This window comes from Brachyhypopomus gauderio, chromosome 7 (genome assembly GCF_052324685.1).
Source record: "Brachyhypopomus gauderio isolate BG-103 chromosome 7, BGAUD_0.2, whole genome shotgun sequence".
In the NCBI taxonomy this organism is placed as follows: domain Eukaryota; kingdom Metazoa; phylum Chordata; class Actinopteri; order Gymnotiformes; family Hypopomidae; genus Brachyhypopomus; species Brachyhypopomus gauderio.
In genome coordinates, this window is record NC_135217.1 from 21,204,618 (window position 1) to 21,231,961 (window position 27,344).

The following is a 27,344-nucleotide window of genomic DNA, read 5'->3' on the forward strand; positions in this document are numbered from 1 at the left end:
TTGTTTCAGTATGAATGATAACCGAGCTTCTGTTAAACAAACTTGTCTTCTCCTTCTTTTCCATGTGCCACTGTTATACAGTTATATTTACATTTATTGCAAAGATGTTTTTCTTTTTCACTGTGGCCTTGAAAATGATCTTTTTTTCTTTTCTTTTTTTACTGGCAAGTACATTGTCATTATTATTATCATCATTATCAAGCACATAGCTCTTTGACATCCTGTGTTTCCTATCAGTGATATGATCCACGGTAACACACACAATTAGGCAACCCAGATTATCTGTGTAACACCTGCTGACAACTCGGAGGAGACAGACTTTGATGTTTCAGGCCTTGCAGGGTTACTTGTGTGAAAGGGGAACTCCAATAATTTAGCTAAAATTTCTCAGTATTCGGATGTTTGGATGTAACCAAACAACCAGTCAGTAAGAGTGTTTTGATGTAAAAAGAGCCAGAAAGGTTCACAACTGTGATAAACATCCAGGTAGATAGAGGTAGAAAGATTCATACACACTTACATTCAGGTAGAAATTTTCATACATACTTGCATGCAAGTATAAATATTCATACACACATTCATGTAGAATCATTCATACACATTTGCAGTAAGGTAGAAACAGCTTTTTATAACCAGCCTAGGGACTCTAGCTTAGACAAACATTTATGGGCATAATTTTGCTTTTAAATGTGCTGGTAAGACTACAGACTGGGTGTTGCATTAAATTTAGCTGGCCCTAAATTCACATTCTCGTAGCCCTTCTTCTGGAAGGAAAAGGTACGTGAAAGGTGTTATTGCTGTTTTATGGTGTTTGTCAAGCCTGCCCACATCAAACATTTCAAGAACTATGGCTTAGAATATATTTGTAGTATGTGTCACGGTAAGCCAGTCCCGGTCCTCAGAAGAGATGCCCACACCTAGACACCCCCAAACAAAGACACTCCCTCGCTCATAGTCCCCCGCCTACTGACACACCTACACATTTACTCAACCCTGACCTACTGACACACCTACACATTTACTCAACCCCGACCTACTGACACACCTACACATTTACTCAACCCCGACCTACTGACACACCTACACATTTACTCAATCCCGCCTACTGACACACCTACACATTTACTCAACCCCGACCTACTGATACACCTACACATTTACTCAATCCCGCCTACTGACACACCTACACATTTACTCAACCACCTGGTCCTCATTTCCTCCACTCCATAAATACCTGCAGGTATAAATACCTGCACCTTCAGCCCAGGAGGTGCCAACCGTGCACCAGTATGAACGTGCAGCATTTGCTCTTTGTGCTTACCGAGGTTGTGACTGTTTAGCGCTTGCTGCGCTGTTAGATTATTATGGTAGCGATATTGCGCCTTTTTATTTTGCGAGCTGCTTTCGACTGTGCATTTAAATGGGCATAAGACATCTCACAGCTCCACACTCACCCCCTGCTTCTAATACCTCACGACAGTATGTTTTGATCAAACACATATTCAAGAAATGTCAGTTGATCACCGTGTGACTAATATAAGCACAAACATTAATTACTTGAATTTTATCTATCTAATCTATCTAGTTGGGATTAAATCAGCCCCATTTGGTCACCAGTGTCATTTAGGCCTGTGCTTGCTGAATATGTAACTTGTAATGTCTCAGATGCAGATATCAAGTCAAAAAACAGGTGACAAAATGAATTTGGTTTATATAGAGTCTGTGGTAAGCACTTTTACTCCCTGCCTACAGAAAGCGCTCTCATCTCTCTCCTCATCCAAAGTGACGTTTCCTCTGTACCAGAGTAAGGTATTATCTTACCTGAATACAAAAGGCTCTCATTTATATTCTTTCAATGATGGAATGAAACGTGTTATGTGAGGGTATCCGTCTCCTCCTTTTTCTCAAAAATGTGTGGGTATCTTTGGTTACCAGTAGTAATGAGATGAGAATGGAGTGACATATTACAGATCTTCTCAGTCAATTTGGTTCATTTCTCAGATCAGAATTGAAATTCTCAAAACTGGTCATTCAATCTCCTTATCTCCATGTACATCATAATTGCATTTCTCATTGTGTTTCACATTTTGCAAATGCTTTTGTACATTTTGCAAATGGCTATGAACAATTGTCTGTTGTTTTTGCATTATCAATTGCTTATGTCATGTTTATCAAAATGTGTTCTACGGATTGTCTGTTGATGAAATTCTGTAGCCAATGAGAAGTGGCTGCAATAAATTATTTTGAAAATTGTATATTTTGTGTCATGTCAGTTTATCTAATTATGTATTTGTGGGAAACTGAATTGTGTAAGCTCTTTTCTGCTACTTGAAGGTGTCACGGTGGGGGGGCCGGGTCGCCACAGGTGGCACACACACACCTGCATGTTGGACGGGCTTATGCGTCTTTTTAAGAACCGTGAATACTGCCACCACCACCACCATCACCACATCAACCCCAAATAGGATTGTAGCTATTACAGAATAAGAGGTTTGCTTTCCACATTCAGCATCAGTAGAACAGGTTCCTGGCTTTTTTTCTACAAGACCAAAATCTTCACATCTCTCAGAGTGAAATCAAAAGTATAATGAAGTAATACTGAATGCAAATTGTATGAAGTATAACAAAGATTTCTGCCTGTACTGGTTCCGAAATCATTGATGAGATCAGTTTCTACACTACAAACTGCATCTCTGACGATCCTGTTTCTCTCTTCACTCATTACTGTATTTACACTGTAGTTGTAGTCCTCTATATCATACAGTCCTTGAACACCCAGCATACCATAGCTCTAAACTACTCAGCACTGGAAAATTCACAACTGATCACTGTAATAATTCAGTGACAGTAGACAAGTGAACTCACTTTAGATGTGGCTGACAGGTTTGAAGAGAGCCATTTGAGTAGGTACCAGCAGTACACACATCACATACAGTGTCTTTAAGGGCTGTACCTGCAAAAACACACACACACACAACAGGTCTGTTGGGTCAGAGTGAATAATGTGGCAGCTCTTATTACCCAGTAAATTAAAAAAGTGCCACAGTATGACTGAGAGTTTACAGCAGGTACATTATACCAACCTTCCTGCTGTATGTAGTGTCCAGGGCTGCATGCCGTGTGCTTCTCTGCTTGTGTACAGCTGCCCCGGACTTGCTCAGTACAGTAGTGACTCTCCAGTGGCTCACAAACTGTATCTGACGTCCGTGTGCATTGTGTCTACTCTTACACCAGATCCTGGGGAAACACACACACACACACACACACACACACACACACACACACACACACACACACACACGTGAGACGCGAAAAGAAATCACTGCATTTAACTCACACAGTCTCAGTCATTCTTCACCTCATTAATTCCTGCTAACTGCTACTTTTATACTAACATTTAACAACACAGCAAAAAAAACTATGTAATTTACGTAAAAATTATTTATAACAAAGCAATAAAGTCATGTAGTTCTTTTGAGAAGTGACTGCCTATTTCAAAGGCAACAGATGTTGTTCATTTGTAGTTCTAACATATTTAGGATGTTTTTTACTCACTTTTTTTTCTCTCAACGTTATTCCTTTACATCAGGGGTACTCAACTGGCGGACCGCGGTCCGGATCCGGACCCGAACACGATCCTGTCCGGACCCAATCTCATTCCCGATTAACTGGATACGGACCAAAACAAAACCGTAGCATTTATTTCTGGGCTATTGAAAAAACACTCCGTCACGAGTGATACGTTCGCCACCCCGCTCAACAACTTACGTTCGCCACTTTTATTAATATTATGCAAATTATGTGATGACGTCATTTAGCGACTTATAGCGACTTTTAGGACAACCAATAGCTACTTTTCTTACTGAGGAGTTGGCAGCACAGATGGCGCTGTCAAAGAGACGTAAGATTGATACCGAAAACAGACAATATAATAACGACTGGACAGATGAATATGCACACATACCCCGAAGGCAATCCTATGTGCCTGCTCTGTTACGAGTGTTGTGTCAGGTCTGCCAACTTTTCAAAATCACCTGGAGTGAGATTTGATTTAGGGGGGTGGTGCGTGTCTGTACTTTTACTCAAGTACGTGGTTTGTGTACTTCATCCACCACTGCTGGCTAGCCACAACAGTAGCTTGAGTCTTCAAACTCCGCTAGCATAAATGCTAATACTTTGGTGTGTAAAACTGCTAAACGGTGACGAACCTAAAAGATAAAATAAATGTCTCCGTGAAGACATTGTGTGAGGACAGTCAAATGCGTGTGTCTCACGCTCATTGCGTGAGAGTTGGCAACCCTGCTTGTGTGGTGAAAAAGGAGTACAACGTGCGGAGGGTGAGGCACTTTACTACTATATTTTGAAAATGAATATCCACCGGGGTTATGAAAATTGCCCAGTCGTCTACTGAAAGAACGCGTTGTTTTAACCAGTCACTGGTTTTAACGGTTGAGCAGAACGTAATGCATTGAAATGTAGTGCCTACTGCTTATGTAGCGCCTCTCTAGCTTGTGTGGCTATGATGAGAGGTGGCTAACCTGAGTTCTTTTAAATAATCACAGAACCTGGGGTTTCTTCAAGAATTTAAACAAATGTATATTTAGCCAAACAGGTATTTACCTTCTAAATAACAGTCTCTTGATCCTTTAAATCACCCATCAAGCACAACATGTATTAACTAATACACATACAATATCAACACAGTCAATAAACACACCAATTAATTGAAAATATATGGAACATTTACTTAGAAAATTAAAAGGAATGATTTACACCTTCTCTTTGCAGGTTTTCATTCTTTCAGTTCACTTTGAGCCAACAATACAGTCAACATAAAATAAAGACTTCAAACTTAAATATCCCCTATGGGCCCCAATAATTAAACTAAAGCCGGCAATGAAATAAATAAATAAATAAGACTCAAGTCCAACTGTTGCAGGCCTGAACGCTGCTCGGGAACGCTGTAGCCTTAAACAAATGGCCGTTTCACCTCAAGGGCAAAATAAAAACGGTACCTTTTGCTGATGAAGATAACCACTCACACGGTCAAGGGTGGCAAGAGAAAATGATGAGACGAGGCGATTCGCGTGGATGGAGAGGGTAGACACAGCTGACGACGCAGGCACAGTCCTCACACGTAGCGCTGTCCGGCTCCGTCGGTTCTCTGACCTCGTCGTCAGCTCACTCGGTTACGTCAGCCTTCAGTTAAGTTTTCCACTCAACTCACCAACATCACCACCATTCAGGTTGCGTAAAGAGCTCTTGTCGAGCACTTTTACCAAAAGATGACCAAAGCTGGCTTAACAATCTCTACTGCCTCCTATCTCTCCTTCGCTCATCCTAACGGTCTCCTCACGTTCTCCTAACGGTCTCCTCACGCGAACGTAATTCTAACGTTCTCCTCACATTCTCCCTTTTCTGTCCAATGACCTAGTAGGTAATTACTTCCCCAACAAAAGGTTACAGTTCTTTTAAACAAATATTTACAAACCATTTCAACATTGTTACACCCTCCCCCTTTTGAAATGTCTGTGTCCTCACCAGACACCAAACCCAAGGAGTCAAAGGGCACAACACCTAGTACCTCTAGGGTGTTCCTATTTTAATAACAATTCCCCTGTGGACTATGGTTAAGGGCGTGTCACTCGATCTACCAGGCTCATCATAAGTGAGTCTAATAGTAGGCTTAATAGTTCTTTTTGGTCTAGGTTCAACTCTGGCCTTCAGTCTCTCTTCCCGGACTTCAACTACAGATCCTTCTCCAGACTCCAATCCATTCTCACTGAAAGCTTCTGGAGCTTTTCCTCTTTCACACTCCTTACCCCTTTCATACTCAGTTTCAGAGTCATGAACATCCTCTTCTATATCGGAGTCTTGTCCATGAACAGGTTCAACTCTCATGTTGTTGTCATATTCTGAGTCAGCGTCATGATCTAGTTCATGACCATTTCCTGGTACAGGGTCATCATCTATGGCCACTGATCTGGCAGTGTTCAACACCTCACGGGCAGGGTGTTCTGGCATAGCCCCGGGAGTGACAAAATACTCCACATCAGAAGATGAGTCATAGAACTCTTGTAACTCTTGAGTCTCTGGGCTTTTGTCTCTTTGTTTTCTCTTTTGAGTGACTGCTCTGGTTCTGGGCCTGGCAGGTGGATCCTCCATCTGTTTAGTGAGTGGCATTCTCACCAGCTGTCCAATAGGTAGAAGGTGGTCCCTATGGATAGTCTTTGTCCCTGGTCCTCCATCTTCCCGCTTGATTTTGAACACAGGTAGGTTTGGCAGCTTTCCAGTGACAACATAAGGTTCCGTACTCCACTTGCTTTCCAGCTTATGCTTTCCTCTTAGACCCAAATTTCGAAGCAAAACTCTGTCACCAATCTCTAGGGACTGGAAAGTAACTCGCTGGTCATACAACCTTTTATTTCTCTGGTGCCTTTTGTCTGCAGCCTCCGAGGCTAACTTGTAGGCTTGTTTCAGATCTTCTCTCAGCTTTGTGACATATCGGGTGTGGCATGCATCCTCTATGCCATCTGGGGATGTTCCAAAACATAGATCAACAGGAAGTCTCGCCTCTCTACCAAACATTAGATGGTAGGGCGAGTACCCTGTAGCGTCACACTTTGTGCTGTTGTATGCATGTACCAAATAGGGAACATGCTGACTCCAATTGTGTTTTTTCTCACGACCAAGCGTGCTAAGCATGGAGATCAGAGTTCTGTTAAACCTTTCTGGCTGTGGGTCTCCTTGCGGGTGATAAGGAGTAGTGCGCGACTTGCGAATCCCCATCATATGCAGCAGTTCCTGGATCAATCTGCTCTCAAAATCCCTCCCTTGATCGGAATGGATCCTTGATGGCAGTCCATAATGAACAAAATATTTCTCCATCAGGGTCTTAGCCACTACTTGGGCTTTTTGACTTTTAGTAGGGAAAGCCTGAGCATACCGGGTAAAATGGTCTGTGACTACCAAGACATTAGCTATGCCTTTGGAGTCAGGCTCCATAGAAAGGAAGTCCATGCACACTAGATCCATAGGCCCATGGCTAATGATCTGGTGCAAAGGAGCAGCTTTCTGTGGAGGCGTCTTGTGAGCAACACACTCTCCACAGTTCCTGATGTACGCTTCCACGTCCATTGACATCTTTGGCCAAAAAAATCGGCTACGAAGTAGGTCGATAGTTCTCTCCTGCCCAAGGTGTCCCAGGTCATCATGCATGGCTTGCATGACAATTGGCCGAAACTCCCTTGGAAGGACGAGCTGACTGACTATTTCTCCAGATGGTTTCTTAGTGTAACGGTACAACAATCCATCTTTCATGGAAAGCTTCCCTATTTCTCTTTTCAATCTTGATATTTCTGGATTCTTTGATATATCATCAGGCCACTCTCCTTGCTTGACAGCTTGCATAGCCGGTCCAATGGCTTCATCTCCTTCTTGAGCTTTCTCGAGACTCTGTTTTGACATGAGCTCAAGCGATTTCAAGTTCATATGCATTGGATAGGCATACAGGTCAGGAACACAATGTGAAGATGCCCCTAACTGCGCGACATATACAGGCATTGAGTGAACGGGTTCTGGTACACAGACTTTCTGACAAATAGTCTTGACACCAGACTGCGGTATAGTCACCCAACCGTCATCATCCACACGTGGGGTGTTCCGTGACAACAGATCGGCGTCGATGTTGTGTCGACCTGGACGATACTGGATGTCAAACTCATACGTTGACAGGGCAGCTAGCCAGCGATGCCCTACCGCATTGAGCCTGGCTGTTGACAACACATACGTAAGTGGGTTGTTATCGGTACGTACTGTGAATTTTGCCCCATACAAGTAGTCATGGAATTTGTCAACAACTGCCCACTTGAGGGACAAGAATTCCAGTTGGTGTATGGGATAATTTCTCTCAGCTGTGCTCAGCTTTCTGCTTGCAAAAGCAACTGGCCGCATGCCTTCAGGGTACTCTTGGTAAAGTACTGCACCAAGACCCTTCAAGCTTGCATCAACATGCAGAGTATATGACTTTTGTGGGTTAGCAAATGCCAAGACAGGTGCATGTGTCAGGCAATAGATAATCTGGTGGAACGCATCTGTGCATGCGTTGTCCCATCTGTCCCCAAAGGGCTCTGACTCTTTCAAGTAGATTTTGCTGACATCAGGGGCTTGCTTCTTTCTCATTTGGGTAGGAGCGTACCCCTTGGTGAGCTCGGTCAACGGCCGGACAATTGCAGAATAGTTTTGGACAAATCTTCTGTAATAGCCACAAAACCCTAAGAACGATTGCAGTGTCTTTAGGTTTGTTGGCACAGGCCAGGTGGTAACAGCCTCTATCTTTTCTGGATCTGGGGCGACACCATCAGCAGATACTATGTGCCCCAGGTATTTGACTCTGGGCAGACAGATCTGACACTTGTCGACTGAAAGTTTGAGTCCTACCTCCCCAAGACGATCTAGGACCTTGAGCAGTCTCTCTTCGTGTTCTTCAAGCGTCTTTCCGAAAACAATCAAGTCGTCAAGGTATACTAGCACTTGCAAGAGGTTCATGTCTCCGACAGCCTTCTCCATTAACCTCTGAAAGGTCGCTGGAGCTCCGGTGATGCCTTGTGGCATCCTCTCAAACTGGAAGAACCCTAACGGGCAAATGAATGCCGTCTTCTCTTTGTCTTCTTCAGACATGGCAATCTGGTAGTATCCTGAACGCAGATCAAGCACAGAGAACCATTGACTCCCTGTCAAGGCATTCAGTGCGTCCTCAATGCACGGGGTAGTGTACTGATCTGGTACAGTTCGGCTATTCAACAGTCGGTAATCTATGCACATCCTGACAGTACCATTTTTCTTCCGTACAACCACTATCGGGGATGCATAGGGACTTCTTGACTCTTTTATGATCCCTGCCTGTAGCAGCTCTTGTAAGTGCCGTCTCACATCCTCAATGTCTGCAGGGGCCAATCGACGTGATCGCTGACGGAACGGCCTGGAATCCGACAGTCGAATACTGTGCTCCACCCCTTTCACCAACCCCACATCCCACTCATTCATTGAGAAGACATGAGACTTCTGGGCTAGTTTCTGACGCAGCCTGTTCTTCCATTTTTCAGAGATGGGGGAGTCTCCAAAATTTATGTGGCTTGCATCAAGGTTGGAGGGAGCTGTCTCTTTCGTTGTAATGGTAGAAACAGAATCAATGTGAAGCACACTGCCCATCACTGTTCCCACAGGTATAGAAATTTCTCTTGTAGACTCATTCCTGACCTGAACTTTGAAGCTACTTGCATCTAATGCCCCACTGGGCATCACCATGGGAAGGATAAACACATCAACAGGTAGAGTGACAGCTGGTGATGAGTCCATCATCAGTATTTCCTGCAGAACAGGCTTCTTCAGTTCCACCTTGCACACTACTGGTGCATCACCATGTGGTGGTAGGGTCAAAGGGCCTGGACCCATCCATCGGACACGACCAACCTCATCGTCCCCCTGGACAGGAACATTAATGCCTTTAAGTGCAGGTTGGCCTTCACTGACACAAACACGAAGGCCCAGTGCCTGCGTGACATCAACACCATTGTCCTTGCATTGGTTCACCAAGCGTCTAACATGGCTAGCGTTGGTACCTACGATGACAGAGTTATTGTCATCAGCTCTTGGACTAGGGCATATGAGGGCAAGGACAGTTACAGTCTGAACAGTTCCTAGCACCTCAGCTGGATACTCAAAGTCGACTACTACATAACCACTATATGGGTAGCTAACACCTGACTCACTTAAGCCCCACAACGATAGACCAGATACTGGCTGAATGGGGATATCAGACAAGTATCGCTGGTACCAGTGGTCAAAAATGATTGTCACTTGGGAGCCACTATCCAATAAGGCAGTACAGGGCTGCCCATTAACTTTCAGTGGGACCAGGCTTGGTGGCCCAACCAGCCCATCTGGAATGCTCACACTTTCAGGCACATGGGCAGTACTACTCTTGACTGAACAGTTCATAGTGCTAGCAGGGGCATCACGAGATGATTGGTTGGTCTTAGACAACTTCAGGGCTTGAATTAGTCTCTTAATTACTTTAGCCTGGTTTTCTGAATTTTGACATTTCCCTGCGAAATGTCCATTCTCTCCACATCGATAACAAAAATGTTCTTCTGAGACTTTGAGTGATCTCTGTGAAGAGCTAGCAGGTAGCTTTGATGTCTTTACCGATGAGACAGCCACTTGTGATTCAGTCATGTTCCTTGTGAACTTCTGTTGCAAGCGATTCAACTGTTTTTTCAGTGCAGTTATCTCACTGTCAGAACGGCACTCAAGGGATACAGCATTATGGGGAGTCTGATCAGTGCTAGCTAGGGTGTCTTGAACTGGCTTAGACACAGTAGCAGCCACTAATGACCTTAGTTCCTTCATCTCAGACTTCAAGCTCTGAATTTCAGTCTGCTTTTCATCAACTTCCTGCTTTACATATGCACTTTGCACAACAAGATGAAGCTTTTTTCTTGAGGCTTCATATTCTTCCTCTGTACGAATCTCCTTTAACAGCTGGAGAAAAGAGGGTGGCTTATCCTTTCTCTCTCTAAGCCGAAGATTAGTCAGCATCAGATCAGAAACGATAGCACCACGCAACAACTGATCTAGCCTCACCCTGTCAGCACAACCAGGAGGAAGACCACCTCTCTGCAGGACCCTGTTTAACGACTGTTCTAGACGTCTAAGGAAGTCAGAGAGCCTCTCCGTTGGTTGTTGCTGCAACAGACGAAAAGCAAAATACAACTCTTCACCCGTTTCTGCTGTCCCAAAAGCATGTTCAAGTGCCTCCAAGCAGGCTTCAGGACTAACGTCAGGACTGCCAGTGCGTACTGCTTGGACAATCTCAAGCGCCGGGCCCCTAAGGCTCTCCATCAGCCGCCGCCTTTTCTCTTTGAGAGAGCAATCACACTCTTCCACCATGAGCCGTGCTTGGCTCAGCCAGTGGTCAAACTGCTCCTCTCCAGCTGGAGTGGGCAACAACCCCGAAAAGGTTCGTAAGCGGCGATAGCTTCCATGCTCACTTGAGGACTTACTCTTGTCAAGTATCTCACTCACAACTCGCAAAATAGCCTCTGCTGACTTAGCACCAGTATCTCCTTCTGGGAACAATGTGTACTGTTTATCTACAGGCTTGTCATTAGCTTGCTGTGACGGTCCCTGACTTTGTGCACTGACTCTAGGGCCTTCATCAATTGTGACAACAGACCACGGCTCTCCCCCATCAATGGGGAACACTTTAGAGGGAACCATGTCTCTCTTCACAGCCTCCTTGCATTCACACAACACAAGAAATCTGTTTTGCCGCAAGCGTAATATTCGACCTCTTACACGAACACGTCCCAGACACTTCACTGTTTGCATAGTCTCTTCAATAACCGCTGCAGTTACATCTTCTTGCATGAGAATTAAGACAGCGTGCGCCTCATCCACTGACTCACCTTGGCACCAACCCTTTAACTCTAATACCAACTCGTCTTGACTTCCCATGTTAAACAAACAAACAAAAAAAAAAAATCCAGTTTACAGATTCAACAGTATACCTTTCACAATACAAATGTACAAAAACAAGAAACCCACACAATAATCTAAATCCCAGCGGTGCCTCCAATTTATGTAGCGCCTCTCTAGCTTGTGTGGCTATGATGAGAGGTGGCTAACCTGAGTTCTTTTAAATAATCACAGAACCTGGGGTTTCTTCAAGAATTTAAACAAATGTATATTTAGCCAAACAGGTATTTACCTTCTAAATAACAGTCTCTTGATCCTTTAAATCACCCATCAAGCACAACATGTATTAACTAATACACATACAATATCAACACAGTCAATAAACACACCAATTAATTGAAAATATATGGAACATTTACTTAGAAAATTAAAAGGAATGATTTACACCTTCTCTTTGCAGGTTTTCATTCTTTCAGTTCACTTTGAGCCAACAATACAGTCAACATAAAATAAAGACTTCAAACTTAAATATCCCCTATGGGCCCCAATAATTAAACTAAAGCCGGCAATGAAATAAATAAATAAATAAGACTCAAGTCCAACTGTTGCAGGCCTGAACGCTGCTCGGGAACGCTGTAGCCTTAAACAAATGGCCGTTTCACCTCAAGGGCAAAATAAAAACGGTACCTTTTGCTGATGAAGATAACCACTCACACGGTCAAGGGTGGCAAGAGAAAATGATGAGACGAGGCGATTCGCGTGGATGGAGAGGGTAGACACAGCTGACGACGCAGGCACAGTCCTCACACGTAGCGCTGTCCGGCTCCGTCGGTTCTCTGACCTCGTCGTCAGCTCACTCGGTTACGTCAGCCTTCAGTTAAGTTTTCCACTCAACTCACCAACATCACCACCATTCAGGTTGCGTAAAGAGCTCTTGTCGAGCACTTTTACCAAAAGATGACCAAAGCTGGCTTAACAATCTCTACTGCCTCCTATCTCTCCTTCGCTCATCCTAACGGTCTCCTCACGTTCTCCTAACGGTCTCCTCACGCGAACGTAATTCTAACGTTCTCCTCACATTCTCCCTTTTCTGTCCAATGACCTAGTAGGTAATTACTTCCCCAACAAAAGGTTACAGTTCTTTTAAACAAATATTTACAAACCATTTCAACATTGTTACACCTAACTATTCTCAGCCGAACACTACGTTGCCCACAATGCATTGCGCACACAACGTCAAAACCATTTCTGTCTGGTGATACATGATTTAAGCGGCACCAGCGAGAATACGGGAGGGAGGAACTTTCTCTCGTTGCGTTTCAAAAGAGAAAACAGATGTTACTCAGTTTTCAATTGAAAACAAATTCCAACGTTCATTTACAGTGATGTCTGCCGTTCATGACACATAATGTGAACTAATTCACGTTCTATTTAAAAATCTGTTGTGTTTAGTTCAACGTTCACGAAAAAATGAGCGTGTTCAATAAATGAGTTCTTTTGAACTCGTTCACGCACAAAACTGGGTAGGACCATACACTATTCTAAAATATATATTATTACATTTTATCATCGGGATGTTTGACAGATTATTGGTACTGTAAATAATCACAAATTCAATATGCATAATAATCTGGAAAGCAGAAATTGAAGAAGAAACAAAACTTGATTTTAACACAAAAACATTTTCACTCATTTTTGGTGGTTTTTGCTAAAACGCCAATTGTAGATTTGCTAAAATTGCACCATCGTTCACACTGCAAAGTAAATAACTTCATAGTGATAAGGCTATCAGAGATTCACAAGAGCTACTTTCACCACTAACAGTTTCATCTTGTGTAGGATGAGTCACATAGCAAGATGAGAAAGTGTCTCAATTACTATATATTAAGATTACAAACAGTATAGAGTAAATGTTTTGATTTTTGTGCTTTTTTCTGTGTATACCAGTGGAGGAAGAAGTAATGACCAGTGTGTGTCCACTAGTTACTGAACACCGAACACAGTAATGCAGTTCCTTATTGAAGGCAGAAACGTATGAAAACTCATGGAACCATGATAACTAGCATGGCAGCAGAATTTGAGGGCACAGTCCATGTGTTAAATAGATTTACAAACACTGAACTAGAACATTTAAGCACAGTAAATGTGCTTTAATCTGATTCAGCTCTAATGTAGAGCGGCTAGTTACTCAATCAGAGCACTTCTTAATAGTGATGTGTCGTTCGCGAACGATCCGGCTCTAAGAGCCGGCTCTTTGAAGTGAACGATTGGAACCGGCTCCACAATGGGAGCCGTTTTAGGATCCTATTTGGGAGCCGCTTTTTCCTTCAGTATTGCGCTTGTGCTCTGCAAGTGCCACAGTGCCATTTTTTTCCAACATCGTTTTTATTTGTCCTTCGGTGCCTCGCTGTCTCTCCCTCTCCTTGCGCGTATTGCTCTGTTTCTGCCAGTGGTAGAGCATAATTGGCGCGTCGCGACCAGCGCGAGGGTCCGTGCGCCGAAAATGACGCAATCGCGGTGGCTCCGCCCCTGCGTGAGGACCCCCCGTGCGAAGCGAGGTCGTGCACCTCTTCAGCGCAATGAACAAAGTTATGTATGCCGGGTTCATACACCTTTACAAGGTGGAATTCAAGCACTTGTACGTCACTTGCCATTTTCAATATTTCCCAGCACCTTAAACTTAAATATTTATACATGTACTCGAAATTATTCGAAATAATTCGCTTTTTTATCACATCGATTCAGTCAGAAATCTATTTGTTGTGAAACAAAATACAGTTACATTTTCAAGTACTTTAGCCTACTTTAGCACTTTTCAAACCTGGAGCACAATGCAACATTAATTTTCGTCAGGTAAAATCCTGTTTTTTCCCTGTTTTTTAGGGGTGTTTCTTTATACTACCACCCATATCGTTTCAGACAACACTGCAAAGAACTTCTCCACTGCCCGCATGTCAAGCGTGTGCTCCACACATCTGACCAATCACACGCAGCTTTCAGTTAATAATGTGGTGGGAAAACACTGAAAGAAAAAGTCTCCACTTTTTTTGTGGAATCGGCAGGCAATTGGCCAAGCTGTATTGCGTTCTATTTTGTGATAATTTAATAATTGGTTATAATAAAACTTTTATTTATAAAGCATTGTTATGCAGCATTTTTACTTAACAATGTCAATAATGAAACAAAATGTTATAAAATTAGGTTTAAGCTATTAATTAATTAATAATGTTAAAATATATATATGGGGAGCCGTTTGGGAGCCGAAAAGAGCCGGCTCTCCACAGTAAGAAGAGCCATTAGAGCCGCATCTCAAAATAGAGCCGAAAATCCCATCACTACTTCTTAAACTCTTTGAAAGTCTCAACACAGCTCACTGTCAAATACTGCCCACTAGTGGGGCAGTGATGTAGTACAAGTGACATACTATAAAAAAAAATCATAGATTGCTTAACATTATACACATAATCACCATTAATAGGTTAAAAGCAGGAATGCTTAGATGTATAATAATTTATAGCTATAGTAAATGATATATGCTGTTTTAGTGTGCCTAAAAATACACCATTCAAAGAAGTGTGTGGATTATAGTTCTACTGTAAATTAAACATAGAAGTTATTTTTGTTGTATAGTCAAAGTCAAAGTCAAATTTATTTATATAGCTTCCACAGCACATGTCACAAAGCAGCTTTACAATCGTATGGGTCCAGATCCCTAATGAGCAAGCCAAGGCGACAGTGGCAAGGAAAAACTCCCTATGGTGGTGGGGATTAGGAAGAAACCTCGGTAGGACCAAGACTCAAAAGGGAACCCATCCTCCATTGGGCAGCCCGTTAGCACAAGTCCGTGGTGCGCAGGATGGTTCTACAGATATTGTTTAAGGTCCTTGTTCCCCGGCCAAGTAGTCACAGTCTCTTTGGTGTAGATGGTGAGCCTCAGGTAGGAGCATCAGCACGTCCTCTTGCATATAGTGTCATTAGCACACACACAGGATGTGGGAAATCTCTCTTATTATTTGAGTGTTTGGAGTTAATTCTTTAGCTAATATTACTGTCATTTAATTTCCCTTGCATAAGTCCCAAAAACAAACACAAAAAGCAAGAACAAATGTTCAGTATAACCCACAAGCACTTAGTGTTGTGCTGAAGTCCTCCCTGAGACCGGTCTGCAAAACCGCACCCACTCAAAGGGGGCGTCAGCTCTGGCTGGGCTGGCTAGGACCGGAAGGTTCAAGTGGTAGTGGGTCGTGACCTGCTCTCGGGCAGGTAGAGGACCATCTATAGAGACATCAGCACATTGAATTCAAAGGTGATCAGCTCCATCCTGCTAATGTGGAAGCTCTCCTCCAGCTCCTGCAAAGAGCAGAGATAGTGAGGGGCGGAGTTAGTGAAGGATCTGGAGTGCTCATTCTGATTGGCTGAGCTTCATGGGAACATTTGGAATTCAGTGAACAGAGCTCCAGAGCATGATTATACTTAGATATTATTGAAGCAATTTAACACTTTAACATCTGTGTTATCTAGCACGTTGGTGTGTACTCTGTGTAGGAATAAAATGAAACTAAATGATTATGATATTGTAGTGAACTTGAAGTGACTTAAATCAATGGTTATTGTGGGGCTTGTCTGTAGTCTTGTTCATTTTCGGAAAATGGGAAATCCTGCATTTTGAGAGTGCAGCAAGTGAGAGGGGTCATAATATACAATAAGTTCACTCAAATATTGTGGTAGGAAGAGAAGAGAAATAAAGAGACTAGCTGCATGTACTGGGCTGGTTTACTGTATGGTGGTTAGAGTTCTGCGTAACGATAGACACATACTGCTATTTACAGTATAGTGATTTGAACACATGAGTTCTAGCTTACAGACTGGAGGGTGCGATTGTAACTGGCAGCATGTGGAGTATGTATATCGTATTCCCGGGGAGGGGGGGGGGGGGGGGGGGGGTGAAATACACCTTGAGTGACCTCTGAATTGTGTGCAGCTTTGGTGGTGTGCCATGTGAGTCAAGCAAGTATCCAATAACAGCAAGTTTTCACTAGTCTGTACTGGACAAAAATAAATGACCACACTGCATGCTCTGTTCTTAAAGGGGTCTTGTTTCAAGATAAATTTACCACAGATGTATATTGCATAATACATATAGTAGGTTATCTGATTTGCTTTGAATTTTGTGTGAATTGAACCACATGAAAATTAAATGTCAATGGTAATGATTCATTTGCAAAAATGAATAAGTAACATATGATGGATGATGTAGAAATGTGGCATAATGTAGCCATTTTCTTTTGTTGGTAATTCACCTACCAGTAGAGGGCAGCATAGGCATTTATTTCTGACAGTCAATGTCACATGATCTTCTGGCCTGTAGGAAACATGGCTCTGTTGTGAAGCTGTCGCTTTTCTCTCTCTCTCTCTCTCTCTCTCTCTCTCTCTCTCTCTCTCTGTTTTCGGTCTTTTAGCTAGCCAGAGCTCTTCTTGAGAAATTAAAGGAAGAGGGTCTTGCATGAGCATGTCCGAGCCCCCTGTTTCTCAGTCCGGCAACAGTGGAAGAAGGAGACGGGCAGAGGAGATCCTGGCGGAGATCCATTCTGATCTGCTGGAGTGCAAGGTGTGTTTTGAAATGTTCTCCACTCAGTGGAAGCTTCGCAGGCCCCGGAATCTCCCATGTGGTCATGTGATCTGTCTGGAATGCGTTTACACCCTAGCCCACCGCGCCCAGCAGCAGCTCGAGTGCCCCTTCTGCAGACGGCTGTGTGACGTGAACAGCACCTCTGACTGCCAGGCACTCGTGGCCCTCCAGGAGCTGCTCACTTCTGAGACCCCCAGACCCTCATTTCTGTGCCCTGAGGGGGCACTCCAAGCCTCTGAGGAAGAGGTGGGTGTGATGCGTCTCCGCACTGCCTTCGGAGGCTGGGGTAGGCTCATCAACCCCACAGGCTTAGCTGTGTTTGGGCCATCAGGGGCAGTGTTGGTGGTACATGGAGGTCCTGAGAAAGCGACCGTCTTCAGTCCCCAGGGGGAACGCCTGCATGGGTTTGGCCGTTCTGGGCACGGCGCTTCCGAACTCTGCCATCCACTGGACGTGGCAGTGACTCCTGGTGGCCATGTTGTGGTGACTGATGCAGGCGACAGGTCAGTCAAGATGTTCTCCTCCAGAGGAAGGCCTCTGGCCTCCATCATAGGCCCTTTTGAGCTGCCGTGGGGCGTCAATATCGATAGTCACGGGCACATCCTGGTAACAGATGCCCAAGCGGGCACCCTGTGGCAGATGAGAGTGGACTTTGTCCGAGGCGAGGTCTTGGTAAAGAGGGTGGTTGTGAAGGAGCTCCAGTGCCCACGTGCTGTGGCCTCCTGCAGCGTGTCAGGACGCATCGCTGTGCTGGAACATGGGGTTGGAGGACATCGCAGGGGGGACACAACACCTGTGCAGCTGAAGCTCTTTGGTGAAGACTTCATTCTCCTAATGCAGATGGACAGTTTCGGTCTGAACCTGATGACCTCAACAAGGTTGGACGCTTCCTCTATTGCCTTTGATGGAAGAGGAGGTCTGGTTGTGTCTGACGCCCGTCGGGGACTCGTGTGGAGTGTGCGGGACTTAAACAAAACACCTGTGCTAACTCTGCTTGTGGTGGAGGGACTGTTGCACCCAGTGGGGTTAGTGAAAACAGGACAGAACCTTCTCATCGTCTTGGATAGTGGAGACCACACTGTGAAGATATACTCAGCTGGCACAGGCAACACAAAGTGATAAAAGATGATAATTATTTGAAAATATATTCTTGTTATTATAGCTGTTTGTTTATCTAGTACGGAAATTACAGAAATTTGAGTTTTTGTGATATATGAATATATATATATTTGTGGCTATACAATAAATCCAATACCCTCCCTGTCCAAAGCGAATTGTTTTGTGTCACTGTCTGTTATAAAGTCTCATAGCGGGATCATCGCAGGTGCCGATTAAGCAAAGCAACCTGCAACATCCAAACTGGCCAAACTAACGACATTTATCTTAAAATTGAAGGGACATCGCCTTTTCAATATGGTGGGCAGCAAGAAGAATAACACCAAAGCCGCTGGGCACATCACTGGTCCGGGGAGTGTAGTTTGAAGTCTTGGTGGTCTTGGTGGGCACTTTCTCCTAGACGGAAAGGTTTATTTTCCAAACCCCTATCCGGGCTTTCCTCTGTAGTCTGTAGTCCCCCCGCCTCTCAGCTCAGGATATTGTCTCACGCCCCGTGTGTCTGTTTATTGAAGCCATTTTTTCGCATTTGTAAAAAATAGATTATCTATTAGCTCGTTCGTTTTCAATTAGTATCAAGACGTTAGGGAGTTTTTGTCCCCCCCACTGATCGTGGCTGAACTGACAAACTACTCCCAGCGGAAGATGGCGGTTCGGATGATGCTGACTGAAGCTGGAGCTCAGTGGATCTCCCTAGCCAGATAGCCAAGGTCGAAAACCAAGCAATTATGTTTGAGTTTTGATCACTTGTTTGGACGGGCATGGTGGGGTTAATTTTTTTGTTTTGGTGGGGTGGTATATGCACCCGTTTGCCTACATACATTTGCACGGCAGTTCTTACGGGACTTCGCCAAGACTTCCATTATCCAGCTAGCCGTAGACTACAGCTAGCGCGCATAGCTGAACCTGTGTGAGACAACAAAAAAAGTGGATTAAAATGTCGGATACAAAGGTAAAAGTTGCCGTCCGAGTTCGACCCATGAACCGAAGGGGTAAGTCGGCGATGATAATAAAAAAAAAAGCTGGAGCGAATAACGATATTTTAATCCCGTTTGTTGAGATACGCCTTTGATTTGATCTCCTTCTCCTGTGGAAATAATGCTACATCATATCGATTCATGTCGCAGGTAGCTTCGCTAGCGCGGTTGATAAACCGAAATATAGACAAAAGTTATGGAAGTTAAACAATGGCAGCTTTATTTCATGGTGTTTCTGTGTTTTTATTTCACCGTGGATATTTAAAAACAACAAATAACGGAGACTGTTGTGTTGGAATTTCCATTCCCCGGTAAGTGAGAGAACTTTTTTGAGGCAAGTTTTGCTCCGTTGGTTTTGCAGAGATTGAGCTCAGCACAAAATGCGTGTTGGAAATGGAGGAGAACCAGACGATCCTGCACCCACCGCCTTCAAACGCGAAGGGGGACGGCAGGTAAACGCTCATCTGTTGTGATGCCGTGTAATGTTTCCACACGCTACATGACTTGGACATAAGTGTTAAAATATAGCAAAAGGAAAGGACCTCTATCTTTATGCGGCTAGGGGTAGGTGCTGGGATTTTCGGGCGGATATGCCAGTTTGATGATAAAGGCACTGCACTATATGGTGGAGATGTGTGTTATGGTTGGGTTTTATATCTTTTGGAGTCACATTAATTGGACACATTGGTCATAAGAAGTTGAAGTGGGCCCTGTGACTAGTTCTGCTGGGTGTGTTTGCAGTGGGGAGAACCGAGCACTGCAGTGAGGGTCCTGGAATAGTCTCAGATATGACTGAAGTTGACTGACTTCAACACGTCCATACATTAGCAGCCATAGTTCTGACATTGTAATGTAAGACTACCCAGCTTCTTTTAAAACGTTTTTTTTTTGGCTTAAGATTTACATTTCAATGTTGTGGTCTGTGTAGTTAATACTGAACCTAGAGGTGCAGGTTTTGAATTTTGTGGGATAATAAAATGTTTTCTCCCAGTTACATAACTTGAACCAGAATATGTGCTTTATTTAAAAGATTACTTTATATGTTTATGTAGACATTGCTTCTGCAGAAAGTTTTCAGGCATTTGGACCTATAGGTTGTTAGCAAGTCATGTGTAAGAGATCAGTGAGCGTGTCCAGAGTTTGACAGATGTGCGAAATCTGTTTTTGAAGGAGTATGTTATGAAAATCATTTTAGAATACTGATGACAGTTTTACTTGAATACATGTAGCGTTTGAGGACCTGCACACTTACTAGCCTGTGTCATTGTTTATTACCTTCATCATTAGGTACACATATTTTCACTGTGGCAGTAACAGTGTGGGATTTGCTGTTCACAGACTGTTGCTAATTGTCTCAAGGGTGCAGCAGTGAGGCGTCACGAGATAACGCATCCCATGATGCCGTGTGTGCAGGGTTGAGCTTCCTCTGCGTGCTTCGTTCTGTCCAGGCAGGACGACGGCGGGTTGCAACCGCAGCAGGACAGGACAGGAGCAGTGTCCTGCAGGGGCTTCGTTGTAAGAGTAGCGAGAGGGCGTGTGTGTCGACGTGATCTTGTGGGGAAGAAAGGCTGCCTGTCGACGTGATCTGACTGCTGGGCTTCTGGGATAGGTCACCCCTCACCTGCTCTGAGCAGGACAACAACACCTTTAGCCTGAAAGTTCAGTTCTTTGGGCCTGATCATAGTCAAGATGTTTAAATATAAGCTGCATATGGTTATTATGAGTAGGTAAGCTCTGAGCGTAAATAATTGGACATCGAAATGCTGGAATGTGGATTTTATTCACTTTGTTCAGTTGGGTTAGAGTGGGTCTGATTGGTTATGTGATGGCAGAGGACTCTACTTGTAGCGGTAGGTCCTGCCTGGTCAGGCCTCTGGTCTTATATGATTAGCCGGACGAGAAGGACACTGTATTTGACATAAAGTGGGCTTCTGAGTACAGTGTTCACAGCTGGCGTCTCTGGGTTCTCCAACCCTTCCCCAGTATGGGATGGCTGATTCCAGTTCAGCGGTGTAGAATGGCCAGGCAATCAGGGCGGGTGCAGTCTAGCATCGAAGGCTCAAATACATTAGTGCAAATTTAGAGCAATTACCTGAGGTATAATGGCTCTGGAATGCTTGTCATTCCAAAGACTTGCAGAGAACTTTGATTCAAGGCCACTGAGTGTAATCTTAGTTTTGTTTCACTACTGGGTGTTTCAGGCCAGTGGATTGACTGTGTCAAATACAGTTTCAGATTAGACTTTTCTTTTACAACTTTGTTATTACCTGTCCAAACCCAGTATTTGTAATTTCATGTTAAACCCGATTTTGGCGCCATTTGTTTCTTATTCTTACTACAGTGCTGCTATAGACAAAATGCTCAAATACTGTGGTATTTTAAAATGGTAGATTTGTCTTATCGTCTTCAGAGATCAGTGGGAAACGGTGCTTCTCTGTGTTTGGCTCTGGGCTGTCTGGGCACCTGTTCCTATCAACATGATGTGTGTCACATTTTATGAGCAATATGTCATCACTCCAGAAATGGCTGCAAGGAAGAGTTAAAGGAGAAGGCACCATTGTTTCCTTCTTTGCTGATGTCAAATTAGTCTCTGTGATTAATGTGGTGCAATACATCTGGAGGTAGACCTATTCATATTCAGTATATATCAAAAGCCATTGTATTTTTTTGGGGGGGGGGGGTTGTATAGCTGATTTTAGAGTTTTATGTTTATGATGAATGATTATATGATGATATATATATGTGTGTGTAAGTGTGTAATAAATTTTGATTTCTGCATTACGTTTTGTTATTTTTTTGAGGAAGTATGTCTATTGTATATGTGTGTTTAAATTAGTCATACTCGGTTATTATTCAGACATAAGATATTTTAAAAACATCAGCCCCTACTAGTCATAGCCATTAGTAACAGCAGTTGAAATCTTTATCTGTGCATTCTAGACACTAAACCAAAAAGTCTGTTTTTTTGTGGAAAGAAGCTGTCTGCTTCTGTGCTGTGCACCTTTTTCGAGCATTTTGAGCATGATCTGTGTGTCTGGCTTTCTCATGGTGAACTTAAAGTGAATGGAGTTTAATAAGTGAAGAGTGATTTTGACTCTAGGGCAGAACTCTGGGGGTGGGGCAGGGGATACTATTCTATTCTTCGAGCGTCTGGATGAGTCTTAACGCTCACTCTGCAGTTTCAGGTTGCTTTGGTCCTCAAGGTGACACGGTTGCTCAGATTTGAAATATGAGTCTGTGTGAAAAACGTAAAAAAAAAGAGAGAAGTGGCAGTGAGAGCATCAGAGGGAGGAGAAACACCTGAGGGAGACGTCTGAAGGAGTGGAGGGGGTGGGGAGGAGCGTCTGGGAATACCCTGGCTCACGTTAAAAGAATACTTCACTCAAGGCATGTCTAATGGTGAGTGAGCGCTTGTGGGAACTGAGAGTGATCTCAATTGTTTATGATTTGCATCCTTGAAAACAAGTGTCAGCTGTGAACATGCATCTGTAAAAGCATCCATTAAACTATCCATCAGGCCTTTGCTTTGATGTAATTCTGATCCTAAGTAGTTTTGATCCAAACCTTTTATAATTAGAAAATTTTTTACTTTTCTAAATCTCTGTACACTGGCTGTACAATTTGTGCAACCACTTAAATAATAAATAAATTTTCATTAGATTCAATTAGATTACGATTATTTCAGTGTAGCCATTTGTTTTGAAATTATGATCTTATCTTACTATGTGGGAGGAGTTTGAACTTGTGGGTTATGGCGATTAGTAATGTAGGTATTAAATATGCAGAGTATGTAGAGGGATTTTCCAGCTTGGTGAACATCAAAGATTTCATTCCTCTCCTGGTATCTCATCATGCCTCACTCATGTGGTCCAAGGGTGAGATGATTAGTGAAAGTTTGTCTTCATCTGATACCACCCTGTGGCAACCAACCGTATAATTTTCTTCTTATCCTGCACGCAATCTTGAAGTCTCAGAGCATTTATTCTAGGTCCTTAGTGTTTCCTGCACCATATGTCACGGCCAGGAAAGCGATTAGGAGCTGGGGATATTTTTCTGTTCTTTTTCTGGAAATGTATCCGTCACATCAAGGTAATCAGGAGATGGTTGTTGCTGGCTGCTTTTCTCATCATGGGTTAACAGAAGGACAGTATAGATGAGCCATCTTTGAAACGCTGCCATATGCTTTGTGCTTTTGAAGAGGTCTGGCCGTTGTATCCCAGTGATCTGAATGTAGCCAAGTGGAGTTTCCAGACTGGCATCTCTGAGGGGACTGGTGTGCTAGGTGGTGCACAGTCGTGGAAACTTGCAGCGGCTGAATTGGTCTGTGAATGTCAAGGTCAGCTGAGTGACCTTCAGTTCTCAAACACAGAGTTAATTATATACGCCAGTACAGTCTCCAACCCACACTGACCAAGTCTAGTCCATTTATATCACGTATTCAGAAGCTGTGCGCCTTTAGAGAAGGAATAATGATTTAATACGTCGCTTGTGTCTAGCTGATGTGTATATCAGAGTATTAGCTACCCGTTTAATGTAGAATGATGAATTGCTCTTGGTCTACAGAGTACTTCTTTTGGTGCAGGCCCTTTAACTCTAGTCCAGGTTAGTAACTACATCAGTCGGCCAGTTCCTGAGCTTTTAGTGGAGTGAGGTGCGTGGTGGAGGGAATGTGGTAAACTGTACTGTGCTGTTGTTGAGGCTTGACACAATTATGGTGTAGATTGTGGGTCGAACAGTATGTTTGTTTTTTTTTTTGTTTTTTAGGACCGATAGCGATGATAACTGATTTTTGAGGCCAATATTCATTTACCATCAACTTGAATTTTAGCCCAGAAAAGATTGTTAATTAAGTATTTTGGCTGCATCATGCAATCTAGGCCCAAATCAAACCAGAAAATAGCTAGACTAGCTAGCCATTTGTAAAAACAGCATTATAGCAAACCTCATGAAAGGTTTTAACCAGAGTTACTTTCACTTAATTCTATACTATTCATCAGTATTTAAACTTTTTCAAAAAAAACGCTGACCACACTCTTCAGAACAAAGGCCGTCACAGATTGTCATGCAGGGCAAAGCACATTGTCACACAAAGTCACCAAGTCATTGTTACCGAGTTGTTAATATATATCGTATTATAGTTTCCATGGAGTGTGAAGCCCATCCTTGTTCTCATTGTCACTGTGGGACTTTTCACGTTGTCCCTGTCCAAGCTGATTACCGGGGTGAGTCGCGTCTGGTGTGAAGTAGGGTTGTGAAGGGTTGTGGAGTAGCTATGACTCGGTCAGCTCGACGCTACACTTGAGGTTTAAGGTCCCCTTTTCCCAATGTGTTCAAACTGCAGCATTATGAGTCAGCACAAGGTGTTTGCTTTCATGCACAGGAACCTCACTATTACCAGACAACTGTGATGCGCCAGGCGGGTCCGGGCTACATGCACGAGTCCCGTTTGTTTGGCCGGAGTGTGCTTGCGCACTGGAACAAAAAATGGTGAAAAGTATACTGGCAACAGTCATCATCTCAAGGTGTGTGTGGGAGAGTGAGTGAGTGAAATATGACCTGATGTATTGTTCTTTTTGCCAACAGAGCTGCATTCTCAACGTGATTGCAGGCAAGGCTTCATCACAAACACAGAAAAACATTGGGTTTAGTTGATGTGTGGTCCATGTTTCCACCAATCCAGTAGCACCGTGGGTGGGACATGTAGACAGACTACTGAGGTGCTGGTTGGTTGTGCTACCAATCCAATGGTGCTGCTGGTGGGATATACAGTTCTGCAATTTGGGAAACTGCTGAATATTGGCACTGATTGTCATTGTGCAGGATAATCGGTTGACCCTCAGTACTGATAAACCCATAAATCTGTCTGGTTCTTCCATTCTTCTGAAGACAATCCTGTCACTTAGTCCAGCCATCAGCCACAGGAATGTCTCCTGTGTGCTTTATCACTGTATCTCCTCCCCCACTCTCACTCACTCTCTCTCTCTCTCTCTCTCTCTCAATTTCTCTCTCTCTCTCTCTCTCTCTCTCAATTTCTCTCTCTCTCTCTCTCAATTTCTCTCTCTCTCTCAATTTTTCTCTCTCTCTCTCTCTCTCTCTCTCTCTCTCAATTTCTCTTTCTCTCTCTCATTCTCTGCATCATGTTCAAAAAATGAAATATTCCATTCAGTAAACTGTTGCTGCTGTCTGCACTTTGGCAAGAGACTGATGTTTATAATTTTTCCCACCATGTATTTGAGAGTTTGTTAATTTGTGGCTATGACGGAAATAGTGTTGTACTGATAACACCCTGAATTTCCCTATGCCCTCCCTCCCTTTGTTTTGGGGGTGGGGCTATGACTGGAGAGAATTCTGGTGTATATCTAGACCTGCATGGGAGTGGGGTGTGTTTATATGAGTGTGTGTTGAGGGAATGTGTGTTCTGGAGGTGGGTGTTAGAAATGAGAGAGACCTTTGTATCTCTTACAAACGATAAGTGGCTAGTACATTGGACTTTTAATATTCAAATTGTAATTAGGCAGATTATGTAGTTGTATTCTTGTATGTATTCTGCTTGCTAGTCTTGAATATTTAGCTCTCACTCATGCACAGATTTGCCGAAGGAATGCACAGCAGAAAACAACATTTAATTTATGGAAGCAAAAACATAATATGAAATGTCGAATATTACAGTTAATAATTACATCTGAATCTATGACCTGTAATGAATAACATCCAGTAGGTTTTTTTTGTTTGTTTTTTGGGGAGTATCCTGAGGAATGTTTTGCATTTTGCACTCTGCAGGTGTGCTGGTATTGGCTGAATTGGCTCCAGAGTGGGTATTGAGAGTGGGTCCTCATTCGTCACAGAGGTGTCCGTCAAAGAGGACAGGGTCAAAAGGGAAGTGCTGAGTGCCAGAAAAATATTTGTGTGAATAGGTGCTGGGAGGAAGTAGATTTACTCTCTGTGATTTCATGAACTTTCCCTTGATAATGTCAGTCAGCTGGTGCTTAATGGCTGCTGCTAATATCCTGAGTTTTCTGCTCTTCTGAAAAGTGATTTCGTGTTCCAGACAACGGCAATACTCAAGAACTCAAGAAGTGAACTGACGCTTAGCTACGTTATTTCTTTTGTTTTTAATGATTTGAACTCTTATTTTAAATCTTTGACTCACTCTACAGGAATTTGGTCTCTCTTTTTTTTTTTTATTTTACTGTTGCTAGGCGAAGGGTCGCTGCCAGGATACAGAAGAGTTCTGCAAGCAGGATGACCTAGCTCTTGGAGTGCCACCCTCATCTGTTTTCACGTGTCTAGTTTTCCAGGGGCGGAGTTGGAGCAGACGGGGCCCCGCCTTTAGAATGGAGATGGAGGAGCCCTTTTGCAACAGCTCAACTGTTAGCTAACAAAATTATTGTGGTGTCTCAGTGTAAACGGTGGAGTAGAACTGTACTGAAGATCAAAATGGTTCCTCTGCCTGTCTTCGTGTGTCAGTGTTCAGTCGCTCAGTCCTCATTGATTTTGGCTAGTGTATAACAGTGCGCTCAGGGGATATAGCCATGTTTTCAGTGTTATGAGAGAGTAATTTGAGTGGGAACCAATAATGCAAAGCATTTTTGACATTACTGTTTTTTTTTTTGACTGATCTGTAGGACCTTTGTAATCAGCGCTGACTCCTTTGTCACCTACAGTTTTTATTAAACCCCTCCAGTTTTTATTAAACTCCTGTAGATTTACTAAAGTCCAGTGGGACACTGATGAACACAGTAAGTGTTGAGATTGTGCTGGCTTTGCTTTCTGGGTAAAGTGATAATTGCTCTTTGGGCAGGTCACTTCCTTCCTGGCTTGGACAGCTGGTGGTGTCCTCCATGTTGAGAGGGTGTAAGGAGGGTGGAGCACGGGTGGAGGGTGTGTTGGAGGCTTCACTGCTGGCCTGGTTTCAGCTGATTGCCGTGGTCCATGGCCCGGCCTCAAGGGCTGCAAGTGCCGGAAATCAACTCAGGAAATCAACACAGCTTTCTTGTTTTGTTTCAGTGCAATGATGTGATCATGTTTCTGACCATTGTGAGGTTACAGAAAACCCTTATGATGTGGAGAGAGAGAGAGTGAGAGTGTGTGTGTGTGTGTGTGTTTGTGTGTGCGCTATTAGCTGGGGTTTAGTCCTGGGCTCTGAT

The 27,344-nt window shown here is 43.5% G+C and overlaps 2 protein-coding genes across 8 annotated transcripts in view; both read left to right on the forward strand.

Annotated features, from left to right (window-relative positions):
- The first annotated feature begins 3,946 nt into the window (after positions 1-3,946).
- On the forward strand, positions 3,947-18,359 carry LOC143518247 (E3 ubiquitin-protein ligase NHLRC1-like). Of its 2 annotated transcripts, none has more exons than XM_077010707.1 (2): positions 3,947-4,011; positions 16,938-18,359. In XM_077010707.1, exon 2 carries the CDS (start codon positions 16,982-16,984, stop codon positions 18,224-18,226), a length of 1,245 nt encoding a protein of 414 aa, XP_076866822.1. In that variant the 5' UTR covers positions 3,947-4,011; positions 16,938-16,981; the 3' UTR covers positions 18,227-18,359. The 2 variants fall into 2 exon arrangements, with proteins under 2 accessions (XP_076866822.1, XP_076866821.1); XM_077010706.1 differs by lacking the exon at positions 3,947-4,011 and adding an exon at positions 4,093-4,337.
- A 222-nt stretch (positions 18,360-18,581) lies between these two features.
- kif13a (kinesin family member 13A) overlaps positions 18,582-27,344 on the forward strand; it is a 54,974-nt gene continuing 46,211 nt past the window's right edge. For 2 of the 6 annotated variants that reach the window (XM_077012548.1, XM_077012549.1), the window contains exons 1-2: positions 18,585-19,212; positions 19,559-19,649. In XM_077012548.1, the coding sequence (XP_076868663.1) occupies positions 19,158-19,212; positions 19,559-19,649 (146 nt within the window). In that variant the 5' untranslated portion in view covers positions 18,585-19,157. Of the gene's footprint in view, positions 19,213-19,558; positions 19,650-27,344 lie in introns of all 6 variants that reach the window. The other 4 variants (XM_077012544.1, XM_077012543.1, XM_077012545.1 and 1 more) reach the window with 4 other exon arrangements.

Bases quoted from the DNA above. Each gene is read 5' to 3' on its own strand.
- LOC143518247 (XM_077010707.1), top strand. From the start codon at position 16,982: ATGAGCATGTCCGAGCCCCCTGTTTCTCAGTCCGGCAACAGTGGAAGA.